The sequence below is a fragment of the Filicampus tigris genome, chromosome 14, assembly GCF_054856515.1.
Source record: "Filicampus tigris isolate MCC_2025a chromosome 14, RoL_Ftig_1.0, whole genome shotgun sequence".
NCBI lineage: Eukaryota > Metazoa > Chordata > Actinopteri > Syngnathiformes > Syngnathidae > Filicampus > Filicampus tigris.
Genome location: NC_141230.1, coordinates 17,313,173 through 17,339,238, shown reverse-complemented (window position 1 = coordinate 17,339,238; position 26,066 = coordinate 17,313,173). Strand labels below are relative to the sequence as shown.

At 41.8% G+C, this 26,066-nt stretch overlaps 2 protein-coding genes across 9 annotated transcripts; one reads left to right on the top strand and one right to left on the bottom strand.

The window, feature by feature from the left end:
* Window positions 1-505: 505 nt before the first annotated feature.
* Window positions 506-17,009, top strand: hnrnpa3 (heterogeneous nuclear ribonucleoprotein A3). 8 transcript variants are annotated; one of them, XM_086051046.1, is made up of 13 exons: window positions 506-568; window positions 2,450-2,543; window positions 3,258-3,395; window positions 11,595-11,717; window positions 11,861-12,007; window positions 12,076-12,286; window positions 12,373-12,462; window positions 12,542-12,610; window positions 13,088-13,129; window positions 13,214-13,342; window positions 14,228-14,341; window positions 14,411-14,475; window positions 14,582-15,035. In XM_086051046.1, the coding sequence occupies exons 5-12, from the start codon at window positions 11,864-11,866 to the stop codon at window positions 14,467-14,469; spliced, it is 858 nt and encodes a 285-aa protein (XP_085907172.1). In that variant the 5' UTR covers window positions 506-568; window positions 2,450-2,543; window positions 3,258-3,395; window positions 11,595-11,717; window positions 11,861-11,863; the 3' UTR covers window positions 14,470-14,475; window positions 14,582-15,035. The 8 variants fall into 8 exon arrangements, 7 of the variants coding, with proteins under 7 accessions (XP_085907172.1, XP_085907170.1, XP_085907171.1 ...); XR_015089487.1 differs by lacking the exons at window positions 506-568; window positions 2,450-2,543; window positions 3,258-3,395; window positions 14,582-15,035 and adding exons at window positions 10,043-10,529; window positions 15,457-15,513; window positions 15,799-17,009; XM_086051044.1 differs by lacking the exons at window positions 506-568; window positions 2,450-2,543; window positions 3,258-3,395 and adding an exon at window positions 9,718-9,883.
* Window positions 17,010-17,524: 515 nt separating this feature from the next.
* nfe2l2a (nfe2 like bZIP transcription factor 2a) lies at window positions 17,525-25,222 on the bottom strand. The gene is made up of 5 exons (XM_086051040.1): window positions 25,005-25,222; window positions 20,987-21,253; window positions 20,138-20,230; window positions 19,853-20,053; window positions 17,525-19,090 (listed from the first exon to the last, which is right to left on the bottom strand). The coding sequence occupies exons 1-5, from the start codon at window positions 25,038-25,040 to the stop codon at window positions 17,891-17,893; spliced, it is 1,797 nt and encodes a 598-aa protein (XP_085907166.1). The 5' UTR covers window positions 25,041-25,222; the 3' UTR covers window positions 17,525-17,890.
* Window positions 25,223-26,066: the final 844 nt, after the last annotated feature.

Below are 26,066 nucleotides of genomic sequence, written 5' to 3'. Positions count from 1 at the left end.
CCGATAAGTTGGCGTTGACTGTAAAACTAAACAAAAATAATTGCACACATTGTATGTTAAATAAACAAAATAGTTTGTGTAGTTTGCCTGATGCTAGGGAAAACCCTGTTGACCGGCCAGCCAAAATTACCATACCCAGACAGGTAATCTAATAATTTTCATATGTTCTTTCCAATCTGTGAAAAGCGAGTTACATTAATAAAATTCACCACTTTCTTCTTCTACTCTTTTTATCTTTATGTGCAGATATCTTCTAGCATGCGCCACACTGTTCTTTGCATGCACCACACTGCCCCTAAGGGGCCAAAGTGTGCACAACAGGAATTTATTTTGCATAACCAAAGTTTTGAAATCAGTGAATAATCGCGTTTACTAATCAGGATTTAAATAGCAATCAAACATTTTTGGATTATTCTTTTCCCTAAATCGCCCAACCCTAAAAAGATTTGTTGACGTAAATTTAGCCATGTGTTTCTGCATCCACCCCAGGAACCTTGTAATGGTCGGAGTGAGGGAGTCCAGAGAGTGTCAAGGAGTGACATTTACTGCCCTTTCTGTGGGGAAACAGGTAAGCAGAGCACAGCATCTACAAAGTAGTCCCCTTTGACACCAGCACTCTACAAATCAAGGCTGAGAGGACAGGCCAGAAAGGGAGCGAGAGGGGCAATGACACAAAGGTGCTTTACACTTTTAGCCCGGGACATCTGGGATACGTCTACTTGCTTTTTTTTGTTGTTTTTTTTTGTTTGCCGGCCACATTACGAAGTCAGATCAGCGTATGCTCCCTTTTAAAGTCAGTATGTTTGCCCTCCACTTTCGACCAGGGCTGCCTTCCACAACGCAGTGGGAGGTATCCGCCTTTATTGAAATTAGCCGTCCTAGTTTCACTTATTAGATAATGCTTCCTGTATTAGAGTGATAGCAGGCAGATTTACAGCAGTGTAGAACCATAGGGCTGTGCTCATTAAATAGAGGATGCCATCACTCCACGCCACCGCCGCATGCTGTATGTCGCGCGTATCCTCTACCACCCACCCTCTCATATCCACAACATCCTTTAAATCTGTCATTGCCACCCCAAATGGGGGGGGGGGGGTGTCCACATTCGCCCCCCCCCCCCCCCATCCCAGCAGTGCTTTCATTCACATTCATGCATGCGCTGCGCACATATGGAGGGTGACGGAAGCACAGGTGTGTGAGTGGAACATTACACACACACACGCAAGCATCGCCCGCCGCTTATGGTGCGCGCGCGTGTGTTTGTGCGGATGTGGGGCCCCGTCCACATGGGGAGAGGTGCGGGCGTGACGCTCATTACAGAACCAAGCGTGTACACGGACCTGATAAGCAGAAACAGGACAAGATAAGGAAGGCACGCCGCACGGCTGCAACAAAGTTCATTCAGATATTGAGATGCCTCCACCAGATGAAAGTGCGCCCAGTCACAAGTTAAAAAGTGTGCTGAGCAAATTTGTCTCAGAGAGTGTTTACGTTATTCTTGGTTTATTTTGCCTCCAATGTGGCTATAGAAAGGTGAATTTAGGATGAAATTCCTCATTCCTGCTGGAAATCATAACACGTTGAGCATTCACTGAAAGTGAAATAGTCTGCATTAAAGCACTACATGATGCTAGACTCTTTTTTTCTTTTTTTTTCTAAAATCCGCACATGTTGTCATTTAAGGAATAAAGCACAAGAAACATCCGTTTTCAGACATTCTCTGTTTGACATTGTCACATTGGAATTTCTACAGCTCATTTCACATTTTATTGATTTTTCATGTAATATTCATCTTACATGTTTTCCCAAATATACATTTATTCTTAATGTATGTGTGCATGGACTGCACGTCCAACAAAACACAATGTATACACTAAAATTAAAGGGAAATGAATTGATAGTAATAATATTTCTACCACAGTATCTGTGTGAAAAGCCCGTTGAAATTTTGTCGGGGTCCACTTGTAAAAATGACCCCTACCGGCACTGACTATTATACAACATTAGTCACTGACTCAGGGGACCATGCACACTCTCCGGTTATTCCACTTTAAATGGAGTGTGAACTAATTCAAAATAATACAGATGTAGCAATATTGTCTTGGGTAAAAATAAAAGGGGTCGAAATGTTAGAAACAGCTGTCAGTGTGATGCCAGGTTTACGCCACAGTAAGCAACAACCACAATAATAAGCATTGTTTAAAATGTGCATTACCTTTATGAAGAGGATTTTTAATTTGGCTCTTGATATCATTGTTCCTCATAAAGTGGATTTAGTTGTAAGATTATTTTCATCCAATCAGATTTCAGCCTTTAGCTGTTGCTATGTCAGTCTAATCTGCCCGTGGATTTCAGATTCAGTCGTGCTATTCAAATGTAACTTAAACTACGTTACAGGTAGAAGTGGATCTATTTTCTTGACTCAATCAGATTTCAAATTCCTTCGCAGGGCAAAAGCGGTGGCCATCAATGACATCATCATTTTTTTCTTTGCTGTGAGTGGCTGGTCACAACAAGCCAAATTTGAGTAATCTGTATCTCTGGTGAGTACTTTCTTGAAATCTTTTGGATTTTTGTCACGTTGTGATACAAATATTGATTCTGAACAGCTCATGTGGACATTTGCATGCTGTTATACTGCGGTTTTGTGGGGGATTGTTGATTTCTGTAATCGTGACGTGGTAGCGGCGGATTCATTCGAGCCACCAAAAGCACGGCACGCCACGGGTCATTAGTGGTATATTTTGGTTTAAATGATATAAACACTACCTAACTGGCATCGGCCCAGTAATATGTCTGTAAGAATTTTGGCTGCGGTTCCCATCCTTCGTACATCAGCAGCATGATCATTGTGCCTGATCAGAAAGATGAATGCGTGTTATTGTTTGCGGGATGACAGTGTGCTTCAATCAGGCCCTCTCTGCTCTAATCCCAGGCAGAGCTCCTTAAGTGCTGAGTCAGTTAGTGCCTTTTCGATCCATCACGCCGGCTTTGTAGTGGGCAGGTGTATTCCCACACACCCCCCCCCCCAGAGACGAATGAAACACCTGCCCAGCGCAGCTCGGGACTTCATCATCCCGCCATCCCTTTGTCTCATTCGGCCACTGATCTCAACGTCGGGGAGGCGGAAAACTGTGAAAGCAGCACTTTTGTGCTCATTTGTTGTCTGTACACAAAAATTAGTGGCAGGATGAGATCCTTCCCCCATGTCTCCCACGTCTGTCCCACTGCCCTTTTTTTTTTCTTTCCTCACCCAGGAGGGAGGGCCAGGACGCCCACAACAGCCTTGGAGTTGCGCACGACAATAAACGACACTCACACTGAGAGGGACATGACGCCGCATACGACAGGAAATCCTTCCGTCAAGTCTTCCTTTTATTAGCACGCACACTGAGGTAATGCTTTCTTAGGCAGAGTCTGTTGGTTTGTTTATATGCGGGATTACACAAAAAAAAGAGTTTTACGGCGGGTGGTAGACTTTGGTGCAGATGAACAGTTGTGAACAATTTGGCTTTAGACATGGTCTGCCAAGTCTTTTTTTTTTTTCTTTAAATAATCGTGCACACTCACACGAATATAAATAATAAATATGAGCGGAAAAATAGTGAAATACACATTTGCAAATACCATTCACAACTGTAGAAAGTAGAAAGATTGATGATCTTTGGCAATGTGTGATAATGTAATGAAAAGGCAGGCTGGTTGTGTGATGGTCACATGACTCTGGAAGTGCACTGATAACAACATACGGGTTATTATTACTGGATGTGTGAGAGCGGTGAGTCTCTCCATTTGTTTTCCTCCAGGCAGTCAATTAGCGGCCCCGTGTCGGAGCTGTAAATAAAGGGTTTTATTACGGCACACTATCTGCGCCTCATCAATGGGCTGATGCATTGGACTGTTTCCAAGCACTGGCTCTCCTCTTGCCATTTTGCACTAAAACAAAGCCAGACGGGAAAGGTCATTGTCTGGATTAAGTTTATAATTCACAGTGATTTGAGCAAAATCTCACAACACAAATACACCAAATTCCTTCGCTGGGCTGTTCATTTGGAAATGGAACTGACAAAACGGGAAATTTTCTGGCTATGCGCTTGACAAAAAGATACATTCCTGACCTCTGGCTCATTCAAAAGAGATTTGTCCAGGCTTGCCTGACAGTGTCAATTTGCCGTGTCAAGCACTACTTCATGTATCAGCTGTAAAAGAATCGGTTAGTATTAACATTCAAAGTAGGTACATCAATGTCTGTGGATTTATGAGTGATAATATGAGTGTATAGGAGTCTCTTAGGGGAAACTGCAAAACAAATGACTAGTCAAAGTGAAGACATTCAATGATCATCCGTCTAGAAAGAGGTATAAATCATAAAAATGCTGCAGAATGTGTTGTTCAATTAAAGTCAACAACCGAATATTACATTTAAACATCCTGTAAGTTTAGGTTATTGATTTACGTTTTATTTCATGGTGAGAACTGACATTAACTTGCAATGAAAAAGCATTTTAAGGATATATTTCTATAGAGTCAAACAAGAATGTGTATTTTTGTGGGGGAAAAAAACAAACAAACCACTAACTGGAAACATGGCATGGTGAGCATATTGAACATTTGAGAAGCTTTGTGAAATCTGTGCAGTATAATATGTCCATTTGGAAATGTTGAGATTTGGAGAAATCTTTTATTTTCAACATGAGGCCTATTTAATTTTGGATTTGAACATTTCAATTCATTTCATTTTTTCTTGGAACACTAAATATAAGGACAATACCAAACATTGGATATCTGCAGGAAATGTACAATACATCTATGTCATTATTGTGTGGCTAGCATGAATTTTTCCAATTCAAACGACATCTTCAGCTGTCTATGCTTTGTCTGTGTACACACGTGCTATGGTTTTAAAAACAACGCTCAGGTTGTGCTATATGATGCTGTAAGTCCAAAGTGCCATCAACACCTGAGGCATCTCATTTATTTTATGCATCCTCTGTTGAATGCTAATATGCACACATGAGTTTCACAAAAGCAAAAAAAAAAACCGCAAGGCTACACCAATCTCATGTAAATTGAATGCTGATTCTATTTATATTTGCTGTGATTTATACCCAGTTTCCTCTCCATGCGAGTGAACAGGAAACAGATGCAAGGAATTGTTCTTTCCCCGAATTCCTCGGGGAGCGATTGTAGTCAACACCGATGTGTGAGACCGGCTTTGTACTCGCATGTGAAAAGGTGTAGACAGTATCTAAATGGACTGCTTGGTTTCCCTCTTCTGGATGTCCATTTCCTCACAGTTTCCATGTGCGTATGTCCGTCTGGCCAAAACACAGGTTATCTACTGCAGGTTCGCTCCCTGATGTGCATGTGGAGCCAAGTCCGTGCCTCACCGGGACAAGGTCAGCAACATAGAATACAATAACAATATAAACAGAAATAGATGGTGAACTTTCAAAGTGAATCTTTCATGAAAATTGCCAATTCACCAAGTATTTTGCTCATTAGAAGAAAGTGTTCCCTACCATGGCACGAGGATGGGAACAAACAAGCAAACATATCATTAAAATTTGAGATGACTGCCAGACGTCATCACGGGGCAAATAACTATTTCTTGTCTGGCAACGATGTTCAGCCGTTGCATGCTTTGACGAGAGGGCAAAGCTTTGCCTTTTCATGGATCATGCTGCCATCTAGTGGAGCTTAACAAAAAAAATGTTTGTGGGGTTTTTAGTTGAAATCCTCCACATCTTTTGTACAGTGCCTTTAGACATGTATGAACTCAGATAGATAGCTAGATAGATAGATAGATAGATAGATAGATAGATAGATAGATAGATAGATATGAATGTTTTGGAGTGTAGTAACACGTTTAGGTGATATTTCGCATATCCAGTTTCCTCAAACACACATCCAAAGTAGCAAGGCAATGAAAGGGAAGCAGTTGGTCGTTCAGTGCACGTTCAACAGTGATTCTCAAAGGGTAGTGTTACGCGGGCTCCCTCTAGTGGTTTGTGAAATATTCACTACCTACGTGCATTTCAGTTACATGTAACGTTTTTTTGTATAAAACTTGTCTTTTTAAGATTTAAATTTTATTTCACTTATGTGCAATGCATATTAATTAAATCATTGTTTAAGTGCAGTTTTCCTGGCTTATTGCATGGCAAAGCCAATCAGAATTTCAGATGGCTTCCGTTTTCATTCTTGAGGTTCCTTTTCTACACACAATTTTTGACTCTCACACGCAATATTTTTGATCCTCACAAAAAAAAAAGTGTCACAGGCTTTTTTTCCCCTTTGTGTGAGGAGATTTGGTTTAAGTAAAAGGATTTTGGGGTAATAAGAGAGCTTATTTATGTGTGAGGTTTTGGGTGAGCATGAGAGGTTTGTGCGTGCGTTTGTGTGTGTTTGTGTGAGAGAGAGATTTTTGGGCATGCTTGTATGTGTTTTTGTGGGAAGCTTTATTGTGAGTGTGACAGTCTTTTTTTTACAGTGAGAGCATTTGGGTGCATGCATGTGAAAGTTTTTGGTCTGAGTGAGAGTGTTTTTGAGCGCCTGCAAATGTTTTGGGAGTGAGAGTTTTGGAGTGTGTGCAGGCAAGAGGTAATTTGGTGTGTGTGAGCGTTATTTTGTTGTGTGTGACAGGCTTTTTGGGTGTGTGTCTGTGTATGTGGCGAGAGAGGTTTTTTTTATGAGGCTGTGAAGTTTATTGATGGGTGTGAGAGAGGTTTCTGTTGTGCTTGAGAGGTAAATTAGAGGGTAGGTTATGTTTGCCCGATACAGCACCTCATATTTTTTTCTCTAATCGCATGTGACCCAAGAGTAGTAAGCTTACTTGCATCATGTCATCACACACACACACTTGTCTGAAGATTTACTGTACTGTTATTTTTGCCGACGTGTCACTGCGCAGCCACTGCTTACTACCAGATATACAGCTCACCATAATTTGCAGGTGCAAAATGGCTATAAAGCAATGTGAATTATTTAATATAGCTTTTAAGTGCATCATTTTAGTCCACGCAAGGATGCCATCGCCTCCGCCCCTCGTGTGATTCAAGGGATTGCTTTATTGCACAAAGCTTTACAAGCAAGGACCCTTTGTTAAGACCTTTTAATGAAAGACATGAAATATTAATTTGTATTCTTTTTTTTGTAGTACTTATTTTAAGCAAATTAATTGTTCAATACCATTAGATCTTGGACTAATGTTGCCATGACGAATAGTTCTAAAATGACACAGAACAGACCAGGCACCTCGTAGATATCTCGGCTTAAACTGTAGCACAAAATTACAAAAATTAAAAATTAGGGGCTTTCTATCCAGACATCATTCATCAGGCTCACTGCGCTCTGTGCCGATGATCGGAAGTTTATAACTTCTATTGTCGGTGTGAACAACTAACATACCTGCCCTGTTAGTTTATGATAGCGACAGACCAGCACTAATACATCAGGTTTATTTATATGGTATGACACAAGCACTAAAGCAAGTACATTCATCAAATGCACATTGGGTTTCGGTCTAGTGTACTGGAATGCTTGGCAAGAAAACAAAATCCGACTTTTAGCTGTGGTAAGTATAACTAAAATGTATTTATGTGGCTTTTTTTTCCCCCCACAGATAATGGTCACAAATGGCTTGACAGGGCAGGTAACAAATGTAAAAACAACTTGTATACTTGGCAGTCGGGCAATGAAAAAAATGATTTGATTACAATGTAGTCACACTTTAATTTAGTGGCGGTGAAGGGAAGCAGAGCAGAGACTTGATTGTTAAGACTTCACGTGATTGATCATTGATTAAAGCGGAAGTCAACCCCCAATAAATCTTTGCAATATGTTATAGGCACCTTCACCAGTCTAAACATGGCATTCTGATTAATATTGCAGGTAACAACCAATCACGGCTCACCTTTTTCTGAAGCTGACCCATGATTGGTTGTTGCTTCAGCCTTGAGCAAATGTGATGTCATTTTTAGAGATGGACAAAAACAGGTGGATTTTACTGCTTAACTCATATTCCACAAACACAATAGCAATCAGGATGCTGTATTTAGACTAGTGGGGCGACATAGAACATAACATTGTAAAGACTTTTTCGGGATTGACTTCCCTTTTAACTATACCAACAATCTCCCCACTATACAAAAAAAAAAGTTGAGTGAATTCAAAATTTCAAGGCAACAATTTTTAAGTTGGGCAATTCAATAAGATAGGGTTAAATAAGTGTTGCTGTTTGTTGTGCTAACTATTGTTGCCATAAATGTCAATATTTACATTTTAAAGTTGTTCCAACCGAAATTACTGTCTTGTTTTTTACAGCGCACCATCTTGGCGTGTCTTTTTAAAAATTATGTGAAATCATGTTCGGGTGTTGGCGAGGCGGGGCAGTATCTCCATTAACCTGCAGTTAATGCATATCAAGCCTCATAATGAGCTGAAATAAAAGTTTGGAAAAGTTCTGTTTTCTGCAAGGGTGCTTGACAGCTCCAAAAAAATAATCAAAATTCAATTCCGCAGAATAGATTAAATTAAATGAATCCACTATTATTGCCATCCTCTAGTCGAATCTTACAAGGTGATGTTTTCGGACACTTTCTCTCCACTATTGTTCATCTCCAAGCTATAACTGCTGTAACCGAGACGGGTTAAAACAGAAGGCATGTCTGCATTTGGACTGATTATAAATACTTAGCATTAACAGTGTCAGAACAGCATTAGCCTTTTTTATTAGGGTTGTATTTTCCTCACCGAGGACAATAAAGTTAATGACAAGTATTGTCTGAGCCATAAAGCAGTCGTATATTTGGACGTGGCGGTTAGGCTCAAGCATGCTTTGTAGCATCTGGCTAATAGATCATACACATACATTCGTGCTTATCAGAATATCTAACTAAGGAAGCAAATCCTCTGTCATGTTTCCCCCATTACAAATAGCAGCTTTAAAAAAATATATTTATCGCAGCGAATGATCACATTACATAGTTTTCTTAGTGTCCCATAAAGAAGCAGAAGACATGGACATAAATCTCTTTACAGCACGTTTTTCTTTTCGTTATTCTTTCATAATGATTACTTGGCATTGTGGATGAGTGCTTAGCACAGTTCTGAGGATTCAAGGAGATGGGAGAGGATTCAAGGAAGACAACGAGGATGGGAAATGAAAGGAAGGGAGTTGTACAAGGATGCATAAAAGGAAGGTTGGAACAAGGATGAAGGGGGAGTGAGGAAATAAGAAATAAGGATGAGCTGGCAGGAAGGTTCGAAGGAATGATGAAAGAAGGAAGAATTCATTTTAAGGAAGGATCACCACCAGTTGTTGGTCCGCCCACAAGTCCTACAAACTCGCACCAGGACTTCAAAGCTGTGAAGTCTTAACCCTCCTTCAAAATCCCCACCCTGTTTTGTAACCCTGATTTGAAACCATAGCTACATCCCTGGCCTGAACCCACATTCTGAGCCCCAATTTAGAATTACGAGATTAAACTGTGCAAAATGAATGCAACCGTAATAAATTAGTGTACTAAAAAATATATGAAACCAATTCAAATTGTATACCTAATCTTGGCACATTCAGTACAACCTTTAAAACATATCTGGCGTCTAAATTTTTGGCATGTGATATTTCTCAACCACTAGATGGCAGAAGTTGTTTGCTATTTCATGTGGGTGCCTGCGCAGCAAACACGAAAGATGCCGTTACAAAATTATCTCTCTTTTAAGACCAAAAAATTGTCGAATTTAATATTAACACACCAGTCTTGTGCTGTTTTTGACGTGTCGACGAAGGAACCGTCTAGAATGCTCTAATGACGTAGGCGGTTGAACGTTGTCACGTGACCAGTTCCGTCTCCAAACTAAAATGGACATCAAAATGGAGGTAGGAATTTTATGCATTTTTTCCCCTGACCTTCTCCCCCCTATTTCATCATACGTTTGCATGTCGAAGTGCTGGCGTCATCACAGCGATTGGACACGATGACACATGTGACGTCGCTCTTTCATCTTTGCTCTTTGTTACTTGCGTTTTCAAAGCTCGCTGTGTGGTTTGAATTAGCATGTGAGCTAGCAGTAGCACTCAGCCAACACGTAGCTGTGAGAGCGCCACGATTTTTAAAAAATAACCGTATTTAACTTGCACCGCCTGAGACGATAGCGTGAAGCTAGATTTGTGCAATTGATCATTTAATATGTGAATGTTTTGTGAAAATAAGACAGGTCGTGTGTAGCGCGTTTTTTAAAGCGACAGGCCTTGTAATGTCATATGCTCAGTAATATCAATGCGTTGTAGTAAACATGGTGTCCCGAAAGTAGGTACTGTATTATGTACAATTGTTGGTAACTGTTCCGGGAATAACGACAAATAATTTGAGTCAAGAACAAAGTCAGTGGGTCGTATTGCACTTTTAGACAGTTACCGAAGGAAGGTAGAGTAATAGTTGGAAGCAAAGTCAGGAAAGATGCAAATTATAAAGTGGCAAGGAAGGAAAGAAGAGAAAAGCAGGTCTGTGGTGAAAGGAAGGGAGGTAAGGAAGGCAGAAAAGCAGGTTTAAGTGCAGGAAGAAAGGATGTAAGGTTTCATGAGTACAAAGCGTGTCTGAAGAAAAGGAAGGAAGGTAGGTTTCAGCAAAGGAAAGATCGAAATATGAATGTCAGAATATAAAGGAACTCTGAGGGAAGGAAGGAGGTCAAGAAGGAAAAGGTGGCCAGAGAAAAAAAGTAAATGTGTTTTAGTTAAACTCACTGAAATTGTGCACAACAGGAGTCTTCGTTCCTGTTCCTCGAGGGCCGATGTCCTGCATGTTTCCCATCTCTCCCTGCTACAGATATTCACCAAAGGTCAGCAGAAGCTGAATAACGATCCTGATCACTTGAATCAGGTGTGCGTTGCAGCAGGGACAGGTGGAAAACAGGCAGGAACAGGATTGAAGACCCCTGGTGTACAGCAATCCCCTACTATATCGCAGAAACTCCCCCACACACAGTTGCTACTCTGTAACTCGTGTTATCCGTTGCTTTCTCTCAATGTGTAATATCTGTTTAAATATGCCGGTATTGTTTTAGGTGTTGAAATCCCTTTAAAAAAAATTAATTGCTAGAAAAGTTATAAAACATGCCTAGAGTGTATTTCTTTTTCACTTATTCAGGGGGTTCGGAAGGTAACTCACTGCGATGGTGGGATGATTACTGTATGTGGCTGCTTTTTTGTACACGCTGTATGTCATATTGCTTTACTAAAATGTGGTAATGTAGTTAAAGTTCATTTGCAAAGCTGACAAACACTATAAAGTTGAATTCATACTGTTCGTGGTGTATTAACAGCGGCATGTTTATCGTCGTGGTTGTATTGGGTAGAGGTGAATTACAGGATATAGTGCTCATTTTAAATAATATAGTAATCAAAATAGTTACGTTTTATAACACTCACATTTACACTTAATAAACATTCAATGAATACCTCAATCATTAAAACAACTTTGCTAAGGCATTTTTTTCTGCAAATTGAATCGTGTGTGCTTCATGTTGGAAACTGTGAGCTTTTTGTGTGAAAAATGTTTTTCATTGCTACCATGCTTATGTTAAACATGCAGGACCATGACTGTAAAGAACCGGAGCAGCTCAGGAAGCTCTTTATTGGTGGCCTGAGCTTCGAAACCACAGAGGACAGTTTACGGGCTCATTTTGAGCAGTGGGGAACACTGACAGACTGTGTGGTAGGTTTTTAAGTGTTGCCATGTGGAGCTCCTTTATTTACCATTATTAGGGCAAAAAATAACCGTGATTTCTTTAACACATTTGTATGGACGCTAGTTATTTAGTCATTGTATTTTATGACACTATGGTGTTGGATCCTCAGGTGATGAAAGATCCCAGCAGCAAGCGGTCGAGAGGCTTTGGCTTCGTGACCTTCTCCTCCATGTTGGAGGTTGACGACGCCATGAAAGCAAGGCCTCATAAAGTAGACGGACGAGTTGTTGAGCCCAAGAGGGCTGTGTCCAGAGAGGTACCTAAACTGCATGGCCGGCGCTCATGTGACACGTGTATGACTCGTGGTCATCACTCTTGCTTCAGGACTCCAATAAACCAGGCGCTCATCTGACGGTGAAAAAGATCTTTGTGGGCGGTATCAAGGAGGACACGGAAGAGTACCACATCCGAGACTATTTCAAGAAGTACGGCAAGATCGAATGCATCGAGATCATGGAGGAACACTCTTCGGGAAAGAAAAGAGGCTTCTGCTTTGTCACGTTTGACGATCATGACACCGTTGACAAAATTGTCGGTATGTGATTATTTGCTTGCCTTCGGACCTTTGAAGGGATGTTGTCAATGTGCCAAGTCTTTTCAATCCTGCGTTTCGCCCTGAAGCTCAGAAATACCATACCATCAACGCGCACAACTGTGAGGTCAGGAAAGCGCTCTCGAAGCAAGAAATGAACGTGATGTCCAATAACAGGGGTACGCGTACATTCCACAAGATAAAACATTTCTGATTTGCATATACAGTATGCTAACTTTAATTTTGTCTCTATTTCAGGGAGGAGTGGAGGATCTGGGAACTTCATGGGTCGAAGTAATTATGGAGGTGGTGGCAACTACAGTCGAGGTGCGTAGTCTTTCTAAGAAGGCGCCCCGATTTTCTTACTTGAAAATGAGAACCACAGGGAAGTGGGAGGGGGAAAAACAAGCTCCTATATGGGAGGGGCACAGTATGATTTTGGAAATAAAACTTCAGCAAACAGCCATATGAACAGAATGCACAACAAACGATGACTCAAATACTTGCACATGTGGAACATGGGCGCGGGCGATATATATCGTCATCGATATCATCGCCAACGTTGCTTTCACGACGTGCAGTTTTACATTATCGAGTATTTATATCGAGTATTTATACTGTCTGTCTGGCACCAAGATAACACCCCACTACTTCGATTGCATTGGCTTGAGCACAAAAAGGCCAATATAGCAGCTTTTCCGGGATCATTGAATGATAAGACAACCCCCCATAAATAGCAAATTTACATATGAATGCCATTGTGTGTCTGATTAAAAAAAAAAATACCCCCCTTTTGTTTCGCAGATAATTACAGTGGAGGACGAGGTGGTTATGATGATTTTGATGGTGAGTAGTTGTTTTTCAAGTTGTGTATTTGGGCTGAACAGACACTAATTGTCCTGTTGCATTTTCCCTTTTTTTTTTTTTTAGGTCCTGGTGGTAATTATGGTGGAGGAGGTTATGGAGGACGAGGGAACTATGGAGGGGGAGGTCCTGGCTATGGTAATCAGGGTGGTGGATTTGGTGGCGGCTGTGACGGAGGTTACCGAGGCAATGGAGGTAAAGCCTTTCATTATCTCCAGAGACAGTGGAACCTCTCAGTCACTGTGTCTCTCGTCTTTTTTTTTTTTTTAACATGAACTGTCACTGACAACTAACCAATTGGCAGCTAGCGGGAGGAGCAACATAGAACAATACAATTTCATTCCTTACTTCACCGCCTCCAGCGTTTCAAAAGAGATGGACTCAAGTACATGGCTGAAGTCACAGTCAAAATCAACTAGTCAACATCTACTGGACTTATCCAACTATGTTTATACTGAAATTATTTGACAGTAGCGCTGAACTAAATAAATTGTTTTGCGCATTCAAAGCAGTTATACTGTTTAGTTTTAGATAAACTAACAGTTAGCGTAGCTTCTGTCTCTACTACTCCTACTTTGCGTTTTCCATCAGTCTTGGTTCTACAACAGATATCGATGGTGTGCTGTGTTTGCATCATTTTTAATTCTTTTTCGCCAGCCTCCAGCATTTGCGATTTGAAAATTGGCTATAAGATGTTGATGTGAATTTGATGAATTGTTCAGCCCTTGTATGTACCCTGTTTAAGAATGTGAGTCCACTTCATGGTACATGGTCCCAGTACATCGTCTTACAACATTCTTTTCTTACCACCGTCGACCTGATCCACAATGTGTATTCTCCAAATTTGACGAGCTTTAAAGCTGAAGTCAACCCAAACATATTTTTTTCAAGAATATGTTCTATGCAGGCCAACTAGTTGAAACACGGCATTCTGATTAATATTGCGTTTGTGGAATAAGAGTTAACCCGCCCTCTTTTAGCCATCCAAATCGTAGTAGAATTGAGGTTCCACTGTAGCTGTTTTAGAGAATAATAGTTAATGGCAGCTTCAACTAAATCGAAGTCCATATTTGTTGTCAGGTTATGGCGGGGGTGGAAATTACAATGATTGTGGTAACTACGGTGGCCATCAGTCCAACTACGGTCCCATGAAGGGCAACAGTTATGGCAGAAACTCTGGCGGACCCTACGGAGGTGAGTTGTCCTCTCCCGAGTAAAACCTCAATGAGTAATCAGAACTTAAGTGTCGTATTTAATTCTCAGGTGGCTACGGCGGCAGTGGTGGTGGTGGCGGCGGCGGTTACGGCTCGCGGCGCTTTTAAACCTTGGTAAGTTTTGGATTGGCTCTCACAGCGACCCTCGTAGCAAGAGTACAGAGTAAGCCCATGCAAGTGCAGAATAACTTGTTTGTTCTATCCTGTATCCATTCAACAGGCTTCAGTTCTTAGCAGGAGAGTCGAGGCGATGAGCAAAGGAATTGTCAGGAAAGCTGCAGGTTACTTTGAGGCATTAGAGGAGCACACGAGTCAGACTCTTTATGGAAGAAGGACTGTATGTACATTCAAAAGAAGACATGAGCGCATCGCATTGATACCCTATGATAGATTTTTTTTTTTTTTTTTTTTTTGCCTTTAAAGCCACTGTTTGGGTGTTGTGCCAGGTGTCGAGCGATTTTCTTTTTCTAATCTAAAGCCCGTTGTTTACATCTTTTATTTGTCATTGTTTTAGATGAACCTGGTTTTTGCCCTTCAGCATAGTTCCTCAGATCAGAGTCAAGTGTCTTTTGATTATTGTATGTGAACACAGTAAAACCTTCAAAGTGTCTGGATTGGATTTCAGGGAATTCTAGTTTGTGCAAAGCCCGAATAAAAATGGTGTAGTCAAGTCATGTGAGATTGTATTGTCTGCCTGATGTACGCAATTACGGACGAGGTGACGATGGTTAGCCCTAGGCCATCCACAGTAGCATTATAGGAGCCCCGAGTGCCTGCAGCATGACGGTCAGACAGCACGTCTTCAGCCAGCGCCAGCACAGTGGACCAGTCAGCATTGTGTGTGAGAGAGAGGGGAGGAGGAAGCGGCAGCCAGCGCAACGCCGGCACGGAGGAGGCTCGCAGAGTCAAGGCTAGCTAAACCATCCTGAAGCCAGCTAGCGAATGGACATTTTGGGGGGGGTGGGGGCATCCTATTGAGTCAGTTTACTCACTAAATACTGTAGATGTCAGACATGAGAAGGCAGTGAGTATTTAACAAGAGCTGACTTGAACAAGAGCGAGCAGGTAAGAGTAACCAATTTGCTTGATTTGCAGATGTGGAAAGACGCGGAAAATCTGTAAAGATGCGGTAACATGGAAGGGTCTGGATGGGTAAGACTTTTTCAAAATATCCATGGCTGCTCTTGTCTTTTTCTTTCTTTTCCTTTTTTTTTTTTTTTAATTAAGGTAAATATTGTCAGAAGATATTGTTTCAATGTGACCTTCATGAATTGATAGTGCAAGTGCACAATCACCACTATCCAAAAGGCCAAATCTCAAGTTAGTGTTATGTATTTGTTGAGTAGGTATCATCTGGCTCAAAGTGCCAAAAAAACAAGTCTTATGCTACGTCCACACCAATCGTGGATGAGCGTTCCCCTTTGCTTTATTTGCTAGTGTTTGACCGCGGGAAATTTGAAACCTCAATGCCGCAGCCGCTTCATTCGCGCACACCGGAGAGGGGAGGGGCTTCGCTTGGTAATAGATGACAGCATTTTTGAACATCGCAATCAAGAGGCCAACACTGCTTGAGCTATGCAAACAACATTGCCTTTTGGTAAATATGAACAGCTTTAAAATAACAAAAAGAAAAAGTCAAAACATACCAGCCATACCAAACTCTTCGCTCACGGTTCTCAGGCCTGGTCTCTTTTTTTTTTTTTTCTTGTCACGATGCTGATTGACTGCTGCGAGGCGAAGAGGGAAAAAAGTTCATTTGTTTTATCCGCGGCGAAAGGACGCATTTTCAGTGCTTCGCTCCGCGTCCCACTGCTCCAAACGCATCATCTGCCCCGCACGCCACAGCCCGCGCGAACTACATTGACTTCAGTTGAATTGCGCCGCCAGAAACGCCCTCAACGGATTTGGTGTGAATGCAGCATCAAGAACACAATAGATCCCTTAACATCTGACAGTTTTGCAACCTTCTTGGCTTTTCCTGCTCAAAGAGTCATTCAAAAACTACAAATCTTAGTTTATCTCAACATTTGGCCAAGTGAGCCCAATTACTTTTCCACTAATCAAACATTCACACATTATATTAAAAAAAAACACATTTTGAACTTGACTAGCGTAGTAGCTGGTTATACGGTGAAGTTTTCAGGGAACTTCCCATTGACAGCAGAAACTTCAACCTTGCCTGCCCAGGGTATATTTTAATCCACAATGCATTAACAGGGCCGTACTGAAATGACACATCAAATCTTGTTTCAGTTGACCCATCTTGCTTGTTGGACCCGTGATTTTTGGTAACTTCAAATTTTGTTGAATATGATTGGACCTTTATGATAAACCGGTCCAATCCATTGACGCAGTCTGAATGCTGTGTCAAATGTTATAGCAGGGTCCTTCAATCCTGTTCCTCGGGGACCGTTTTCCTGCCTGTTTTCCATCTCTCCCTGCTGCAACACACCTGGTTCAAATGATCAGATAATCAGAATCATTTGAACCAGGCGTATTGCAGCAGGGAGAGATGGGAAAAAAAAAAAATATATATATATATATATATATATGGAGGTGTTTTTCATGGATTTGTGTTTTTTGTTTGTTTATATGTAAAGTTGTTGAGATAATGTTTACACGTTTTCAAAAGTAAATTTGTGACATGATTTTGACCTGCCTGTGCGACTTATTTATCACACGCACACACAATATATGGGCTTGGCAGTTAAAGGTGGTGTTTGTGTGTGAAAGTGCATGGCAGACAAATAGTGTGTTGAGAACGCAGGCCCGGTTGGATTATTGTAAAAGTGTCATGCGTCAACAATTGCGGCCTTTGTTGTGCAACACAAATGCAGCGGGTGTGATTAAAGGAGGCGAGATCGCCGTATTAAAAGATTTAGGTTACAATACAAACAAACAGGGCTTTTAATGAAGCGGAGCTGATTGGGAAATTGGGTAAAAGCTGATAAACATTCCTGGTATCAATGTTTATCAGTACCAAGTTACATTCATTTGCAGCTATGTGAGCCTGCCAAGTCCACCAGTAACTGAAATGTGGTGAGTTACATAATGTCGCCTCAGACTTCATATCCATCTGGCATCAATCTGTTTCAGGCTGTCATGCAACTTTACAATGCTTTCCTTTCATATAAAAAAAAAAAATTAAAAAAAACGTTACGTATAGCTTTAGGATGGTTTATTGAAAAGCCTAAGAATCTGTGCAGCAAATCAAAGGGGTTATAGTTAAAATTCTTTCATTTAGTTAGCTTACACAATATCTATACAGTATGAATATTTACACGTACAGTAACAGTTGTAATTTCAGATGTGTGTCATATCTATTTACAAATAATCATGTAGAATATGAAGGCAGAGTACAAAAGAGATAAAATATAAAAAATGTGACATTACAACATACCAACCAAGAACAAGAACCAAAAACTATACAATCGTTCCGCAGAGCTACTAATGCTTAAAGCTGAAAGTTGTTGCATAGTGCGACTGACTACATGACTGCAGTACCTTACTCGAAAGATAGGGGCTGGTTTTATCTCTTGATCAAAGTCTTTTTAGTGCGCGGAACCAGGAAGACGCTGCCTTCGCTGGACTGCTGCAGCGAAAAGTCGGATGGGGAGATGCTGTTGCCGTCCTCGTCTCTCAGCATGCTGAACACCTCCAGGTAGAGGCTGTTCAGCTTTCTCTTCATCTCTCTCAGGCTGCTCGCGTTGCGGGATTTCTCGCCCAGCAGACGTTCTTTCTCATCCTTGAGCGAGTCCAGGTCGTTCTCCAGCCCCACGATGTTCTCCATCTTGCGCTTGCGGCAGTTCTGGGCCGCCACCTTGTTCTTGCCGCGACGCCGGATGTCCCGGACCAGAGCCAGCTGGGCCTCGTTCAGCTGGTTCTTGGATATGAGCTCGTTGTAGTCGTCGACGGGCAGGTTTATGATCATGTCGACGCTGAAGGGGATCTTGAGGGCCTTGGCCCTCTGCTCGTCTCTGGAGAGACGCAAATCTGACCTTCTTTTGCGTTTGTCTTTAGTGAAGGGCGAGGAGCTGTGGCCGCTGTCCTCGGCCAGATCCGTCATTTCTTGTTTGGTCTCTTGCTGGCTTTGAAGCTGGCCTGCTAATGTGGACAGAGGAAACACTTGCTGGACGTCATCGGGTTGAAAGTTTAAAGAGAACATCTCGGAGTAGTCGGATTTTGCGCTGCCTGGGTTCTGGTCCATCTCCTCCATGTCAGAATCGCTGCCGTCGAAACCGTCATCTCCATATAGAGATTTCCCAGGCGAGCAAGCGTGGGGACTTGAGGAGAGTCCAGAGTCTAAGTCGGGCACTTCTGCGGACACATTGTTTCTGCCCTGCGCAAATGTATCACGGGGTGAGAGGCTGTACAAGTTCTGGACATCGGACATGATGTTACGTTCTGTTCCCTTGACGTCCTGTTGACCGCCGCCCTCCTCCAACATTGTGTCAGGGTAAAACGTGTTGCAAAAGCTATTAAGGTTGAAGTGAGTATTTAACTCGGGAACCTCGGGCTTTATTTGGTTCCCGTTGTCTGGTGGAGTCACGTCGGGAACTGAGCTATCAAATGTATTCATAAAACCAGTCGGACACATATTTAAATTGTTTTTCTCTCGGACCGGATTTGACATTGGGTAAAAGGAGTAGTTTGGATCCTGCGCTTCGGTGTTATTTGGAAGTGGATAGGCCGCCGGCTCCAGTGTGTCTTCCAATTGCTGGCTCAGACACTACGAGGGGTAAAAGGGGGGAAAAATAAATCAACAGCAATTCCAATGCCAAGCTTTTTTTTGCTGTGTGAATGATACAGTAGAATCGTTTAAAATCGAACACATTTTTTGACCCTGAAAGGCCACCGTATTTACTGCTTGTAGTGCTACTCAACTAACCTGAATGCATGGAAGATTTTGGCTGCCAATCATGCGCTATTATTATTCAACTTGCGTCATACAGATTCTTGGCAAAATTTGTGACACACCTGGCAGCAAATTGGCTGATTAAAAACAACTTGGCTCAGGAGGGTGAAAGTCTTGCATGACATTCTTTCCAAAACACTGCCATTTGTTTAATACAACATATTTACAGGTACAACTGAATTTCTATTCTGTGAGACTGTTTGGCCACAGCGACGTCGGCTAAATCTAGTAGTACACTATCGCCCCCCCCCCCCACGAAAAATAAATAAATAAATTGTGTTACGTTATGGCTAGATATCCCGCTTTACTGTGCTAGCAAGTTGGGTCCGGCGATATCTCCACGATGCAGCAGTGAGGGACTCGTCGAGAGCCTGTCAGTACAAGCGACTGCTGTGAAACTTAAGCCTCACCCTTTACCTCGAGCTGTTACGAATGCCTTCCAAAAAGAAAAGGTTTAAAGTTGCCACACTACTACTTAAGTCCTGCCAGCGTCAAAAGTAATTAAAGTGGCGCTACGTGTGTTTTCGTACATTTGGCCTGTGCCCAAGCGATACTGGTTAGTTGCGTAGCTCGCACCTGCAGCTCAGGAAGTGACATCAGCTCCATCCAAGCTTGCTCAATATCCAGAGACATCTTCTGTAGCTGCGAAGTAGTCAGGGCGTCTGGCGAAGGTGTAAGCGGGGCCAAAGATGGCTGCTCGGGGGACATCATGGCAACACTGCTGCTGCGGCTGCTCGCTACAGAGGAGCCACTCGAGTCCAGGCAAACGGACGCATCCTAGGAGAGGTAAACCGCACGGGCATGAGCGTTTGAAGGTGGTGTTGAAGGCAACAGTGTTAGTTGCGGTGATCAGCTTCTTACCTCATTTTCCTCAAGGGGAAACGTCTCTGCGAGGAGCTGCAGGCATTCGTCAAATGACAATGGCTCGGCACCCTGCTGTGTGAAGCTCACATCCTGCAAATGGAGGTTGATAGAGCTGCGATTATGTACCAGCTGGCAGGTACAAACTTTGGAGAAAAGTGTCCAGTGCTATCTTGACTTACAAGTAGGAACGAACGATTTTGAAAAATAATTGTGTTCCCTCCCCCCCAATATTTTAATTAATATGATTTAATATGAGATCATTTTTTTTAAAGGTCCTCCTCCCATGTATTTTTTTTAACAAACACAAGCACTGAATTGATCTGTATCGAAACACGACACGAAACAAATAAAATAAACATATTTATACGATTATAAATATATATTATATTTATATTTTCTAAAAGCCATTGCTTGGTCAATTGAGGTAGTTGCAAGGTTCAGATAGGCCACTACTCGAGTTAAGTGGGAAAAAAAAGATTCAAACTCGAGGTACCGTAATGCCCTCGCATTAAATTTATTTAATGGGTACCCCTTGTTTTTTTATTTATTTATTTTTAATACTACTTCACTTAGTTAAAAATGTTGGGTTTTTTTCAGGGCCGTCCCGGATGAATGGCACTTCAGTTCATTTCAAGGGGGTAAACGTATTTGTTTAAACTTGTCCGTCAAGGTACCACAGGATATTGTATACAAGTCTGTAGATTGAAAGACAAACAAAACTACAGGGCCACCTTCGCCTAACTAATGACGCACGGCGGTAACCTAGCAACCACGAGGCCGCAGCCTATCAAAAGAAAGGGGAGTAGCTTGGGACTTTCATACACCGTAGCGTTAACGTGCGGGTACCTGCGCGGTCTCCAGGGGCGTGGCAGCCGACTGCAGCGGGGCGCTGGGCAGCGGCCGCGGCACGTACTCGCCCGTCTCCTCGTCCAGCTGCAGCTGGGCCAGCAGAGCCTTCTCCTGCTCGCGGAGGAGATGCAGCCGCTTCTCCTCCGCCAGCTCCTGCTGCCTCTGCAGCTCGTGCTCCTTCTGACGGTGGCTGTAGTCGAAGACCTCGCGCCGGGCCCCCAGATCGATGTCCTGCCTCCACAGGATGTCGATCAGGTCCGTGTCCTGGGAAGAAAACCCGCCGGCGTGTTAGGATTGAACGGGCGCAAATGGAGCCAGCCTGTGGTGGATGTGGCTGCACCTGCCACACCCTGTGCCTTGCTGTACCTTGGCTGACAGCAACGCCGCCATTAACAGCGCAGATGAATAATGGATGGACTTTTCTCCTTAGCCACTTGACACCACACACACACATACACCAAAGTCCTCACTTGATACACTTTATCTAAAGGTGGGAATCAATTTGACACTCAAGTTTCACAGTAGAAACTAGTGCCCGACTAGTTAAATCGGCCATCTGATTTAACTGACTAATGCAGTATTAGCCCTTTTGAAATTGTCAAAAATCTCATTTTTGGGGGATGAGGCAGGTTCTGCCTATTTTTCCCCACATTAACACATTCCGAAACGAGAAAAAAAAAAATGCCATTCAAACAAATTTCAAAAAGCAAATTAAAAAATCTGCCTATTTCTGACATTGTTTTTCTCTGTTGTAAAGTTAAATAGTACAGGTCAAAGTGAGTAGAAAAACAGTTAATGATCATGTTCATTTTAGAAACACCGCTAGTGCTAATGCTAGCGGTGAATTGGAACTCTTACTGACGGGCTAATGAGCTCCGAGAGTGATATTCCTTCAAATAATGAATATTCACACACAAACGCTGTAGTAATACATACAAACAACTAATATAATAGTCGCAGGCATATATAATTCCTAATCTGTGAATAACTAGTTATACTGTATGAATCAATTTCAATCGCCACTTTCTTTTTACCAAAATGAAATTGTGATGACCATGTGAGCAGAAATGAAACTGATTACAACATTTCTGTCTTGTCCTTTACTTCCCTATACGCCATGCATGTCCCATGGCAGAAGGAGTGTAGATTGAATTTACTTTTAACAATAATTCACTTCATTTTACACTCATACACCAGTTCTGACAGTCAAAAAGCTCTATGCCAAAAGTCAATTTGCTATCTGCAAACCTCCCTCTACGCTTTCTAAATACTTCATGTTCATCCCACATGGTCAATTGGTGGGTAGTGTCATCCTGGTTATGGCGAGCTAAGCTTGGATGTTAAAATGTTATGGTTTGTATTTGTTCTGTTTCAATTATTTAGCATTTCTTGAAACAGTTGTGGTTATTTTACTTTATTTTGTTTTGTTTATTTTTTACTTTAGAGGTTCCACTGTAATTAGAAAGTCAGTTGCTTCTACATGTCTGCTTCAGTTTCGAAATATAGCATACGGTCTTATTTTGCGTGAATTTTATTGAATGCAAGCATTTTTATAACTTTAACATAGGCCGCACAACTGCTATTTTCCCATGTTGAATGTTTAAGCCTCTGCTTGATAGGACTAAAAGCTCAAATGGATTTTCCTTTTTAAACAAGGACATTCTAAAATAAACCCCCACTGCCTCCTTTGAGTTAATAACCAGAACTTATTTACAGAAGGAAACCATTTCACAAGCGCCCGGAATGTTTCATCAACCCAACATGCATGGAAGTGTTTAAAGCATGAGACTTGTATATGGCTCAGAAGTAGACATAATTCATATGGCTTTCATACATTGGTCTCAAGGAAGGGAATGTTAGCTAGGGCCCAAAGCTGAACCAAATGGTACGTAAGAAGTTATTCATTCCAGTGACCCACTGGTTGCCTCTGAGTTGCATCAGAGATAAGAAGCTTGTTCAGACTGCATTTGGCATTCACATGGGCCCCCAACAAGAGTGCTGGGCATTTTGAGGAAGGGACTCAAAATGTTGGTGTGGGATGTCAAAACACAATTCCTGTTCCAGACTCATGGCCTGCTGGCCATTATCTCATCACAAATCAAATAATATCAAGACTTCAAACAACGGCTTACTGTCACCAAAGCTCCACTGACCACAGAACAAGGAAACGAGTCCATTAATTACTCTAAGGACACGTTTCCTTGTCCTCATTGCCAAACAATGAGCAGTTGTATACAACACGCTGAACTGCATGCCTTGCCTTTAGACAACCACTACAGTTGTTAACGTGTTAAACACAGATACACCAAGTCACACATGGGACTGTCAGTGGGTGAGAGTTGAGAAGACTGCATGTGTATGCCTGCCCTCGTGAGTGTGTGTGTGTGTGTGTGTGTGTGTTCATTGAACTCCTCTTAACAAAACAACAAGGTCCTCAAAAGGGAACGCTCTCCTTTTATCATATGTCAGCCGACATGCCCTCTTGACCACTCAGGATGGAACACACATGTTTCAAATCAGCCCAGAGTGGCCCCACTAATCCTCATTGATTTTGGAAGACCACCATTATTTATTCACAATAATGATAGCTTGCCTCTCTGGACGAGTGCAGTCACTGGCCACTACATGTTCATACGTAGATTTCTATATGCATATAGTTACATTATTAGGGATGTCAAACTAATTTTTGTTGTGGGACACATTTTAGTTACAATTTCCCATGGAGGGCTGTTATGACAGTGATACCATAAAAAGTTTTGATCGCCTCTTATTATTACATACACTGTACACAACAAATTGGTGGATAACTAGTTTTGAAATCACATGTCAAGAATAATAGTTTGTTCAACTATTGTTAAAATTACAGTAATAACGTAGCAAGAAAATGCTTGCTATATCTGTGTTATTTATTACATGACAATTTGAAATTTTGGTACAGACCATGCTTGATTTACTTTTGCGGGCCACACAAAATGATGTGGTGGGCCAAATCGAGCCCCGTGCCTTGAGTCTGACACGTGATTGATAGATACATAGATATGCACATATATATGGTTAACACCTATACATATGTATGTATATATACACACACACACAGCCACTATAATAAACACTGATGAATGAATACCTCTGGCAGTCTCAATAAAGGCCGGCATTACAAAGCGTCCTCGGTTTACGACGCTGTTCCGTTCCTACGGTGGCTAGCTACCTCGGGTATGTACTTAAGTCGGAACATACGCTAAAGCAGCATTAAAGTCATCTCATTACAGTAAATTCGCCTTAAAAACACGTGTCATAAATGTGTTAGTGTACATGTGTAATATTATGCTGCTGTGTAAAATAATTCATTGTGCGCCGTTCGTAAACCAGAACTGTATGTTGTCGTAAATCAAGGCTTCTTTTATTTTGGACACTGACACAACTCGCAAGTGGTCATGTACCTAATGTTATGGCCACTGAATGTCAAGTCCATTTGGACATGTTCGAACATGTTTGGCTCAAACCAAATACATCGATCGTCATATTACTTTACGTGTCCAACGGGGGTTTCCTTCCAGGCCTTATTACACCATCTCGACGAACACTAGTTATGTATTATTATCATCATTATTATTATTATTATTATTTGTGTAAAAAAAAAAGCATCGATGGGTTGGGGCTGGTTGTAACTGGTTCCCCCGTATCAGATCATAGGGGATCACATGCTCTTGAGGGAACTCACTATATTGAGGAAAAAAACAACACGCGGCTTTTCTATTTAAAACAACTCGATCTTGGCCAAGCCACACATGTTGTCATGTGTAGTACTAATTTAAACACAGTAACAGTTGAATTCGATTCAGTTTAATAAAAGACGTCACAACTTAATGACTTGCGGAATAGCGAAGGGAAACGTTGCTTTTAAATTGGAACATCGTGTTGCATTGATATTCAGTTGTTACATTAATAAGGCAGAAACATTTTTTTTTCCAGACGTTTCGGCTCGGTTGTCATATACACATGTCGTTTTATTTACCTGTTGTCCGGAATGCATCACCTCCATTTCCATCATAATGGACGTGTCCCTGTGTTAAAAGACGCCTTAACGCGGCCAAAACGTTTTTTTGTTTTTTAATTTCCTCCGTCGCCCGGTTCAAAAAAGGGCCAGGAGATAGTCCGTCTTGGTGTGTGAATAGGAGAGAAAATATTGCTTCCTCTTATCCAACCAACATCACGGGAACGTGTGGCCCTGCCCACCGAGCTGCTGCTTCCCGGTTGTCACCCGCCCCTCCTCGCCGGTCCACGACGCGTGTGGGACGGCCTGAGCTCGCTAATTTAACTCGCTGTGTACTGGATCATACTGGTTCACACACTTGTCTGTTGAATGCGTGTTTTGACATGATATGGCGTTCAGCATACATGATTTTACAATTGTTATAAACCAATTGGGGTTGGAAAATATACACACACAAAACACAAAACTGACACTGTGGAGTTGAGTACGTCACAAGACAGGAGGTGTTGGTTGTATCACAGCGCCCCTTGCTGGTCGATTATGTTGCAGGTGGTAGGGTGGGCTCAAGTACCATAGAAAAGACAACTTTTGAGGTTGTAATTGGTTTCTTGATGCTCACTGTATGTTTAACACAACATACATTACTCATAAAAATTTAGGGATATCGGGGTTTTGGATTAAATTTCAGGATGAAACTAAATTGCACCGGAACCTTTGCAGGTGAACATTTTGACCATCTTCAAACCTTTAAATGCACATGTCCAGTGTTTTATTACTTTTGCACAAATCACTATTTTCCGGCTAAATACCAAAGTTAACATGAACTGTTTGAGCCCTGAGTGGGCCAGTTAATGCCCTGGTGCAGTCAGAATCGATGTTTAAACAAACGTTTGAATGTTGCTCACATTTTGACTTAAAGGATGGATGGATGATACCGGGACGACAATGGATCAAATAGTCGATACAAAAGCTAAAGTCTGTACTCAAGAATCCTACTACTTGAGAATCCGACTCAAGTAAAAGTATAAAAATTAAATCATTACTTGAGTAAGTACTCTGTGATAGAACTACTCAAGTACTGAG

Coding starts and splice junctions, on each gene's coding strand:
- hnrnpa3 (XM_086051043.1), top strand. CDS start 10,464: ATGCAAATTATAAAGTGGCAAGGAAGGAAAGAAGAGAAAAGCAGGTCT. Junction 10,530..11,594: donor CTGTGGTGAAAGGAAGGGAG/GTAAGGAAGGCA, acceptor TTAAACATGCAG/GACCATGACTGTAAAGAACC. Junction 12,463..12,541: donor CGTGATGTCCAATAACAGGG/GTACGCGTACAT, acceptor TCTCTATTTCAG/GGAGGAGTGGAGGATCTGGG.
- nfe2l2a (XM_086051040.1), bottom strand. CDS start 25,040: ATGATGGAAATGGAGGTGATGCATTCCGGACAACAG. Junction 20,231..20,986: donor CGCCCCTGGAGACCGCGCAG/GTACCCGCACGT, acceptor CTCCATTTGCAG/GATGTGAGCTTCACACAGCA. Junction 19,091..19,852: donor TGTCACTTCCTGAGCTGCAG/GTGCGAGCTACG, acceptor TACCCCTCGTAG/TGTCTGAGCCAGCAATTGGA.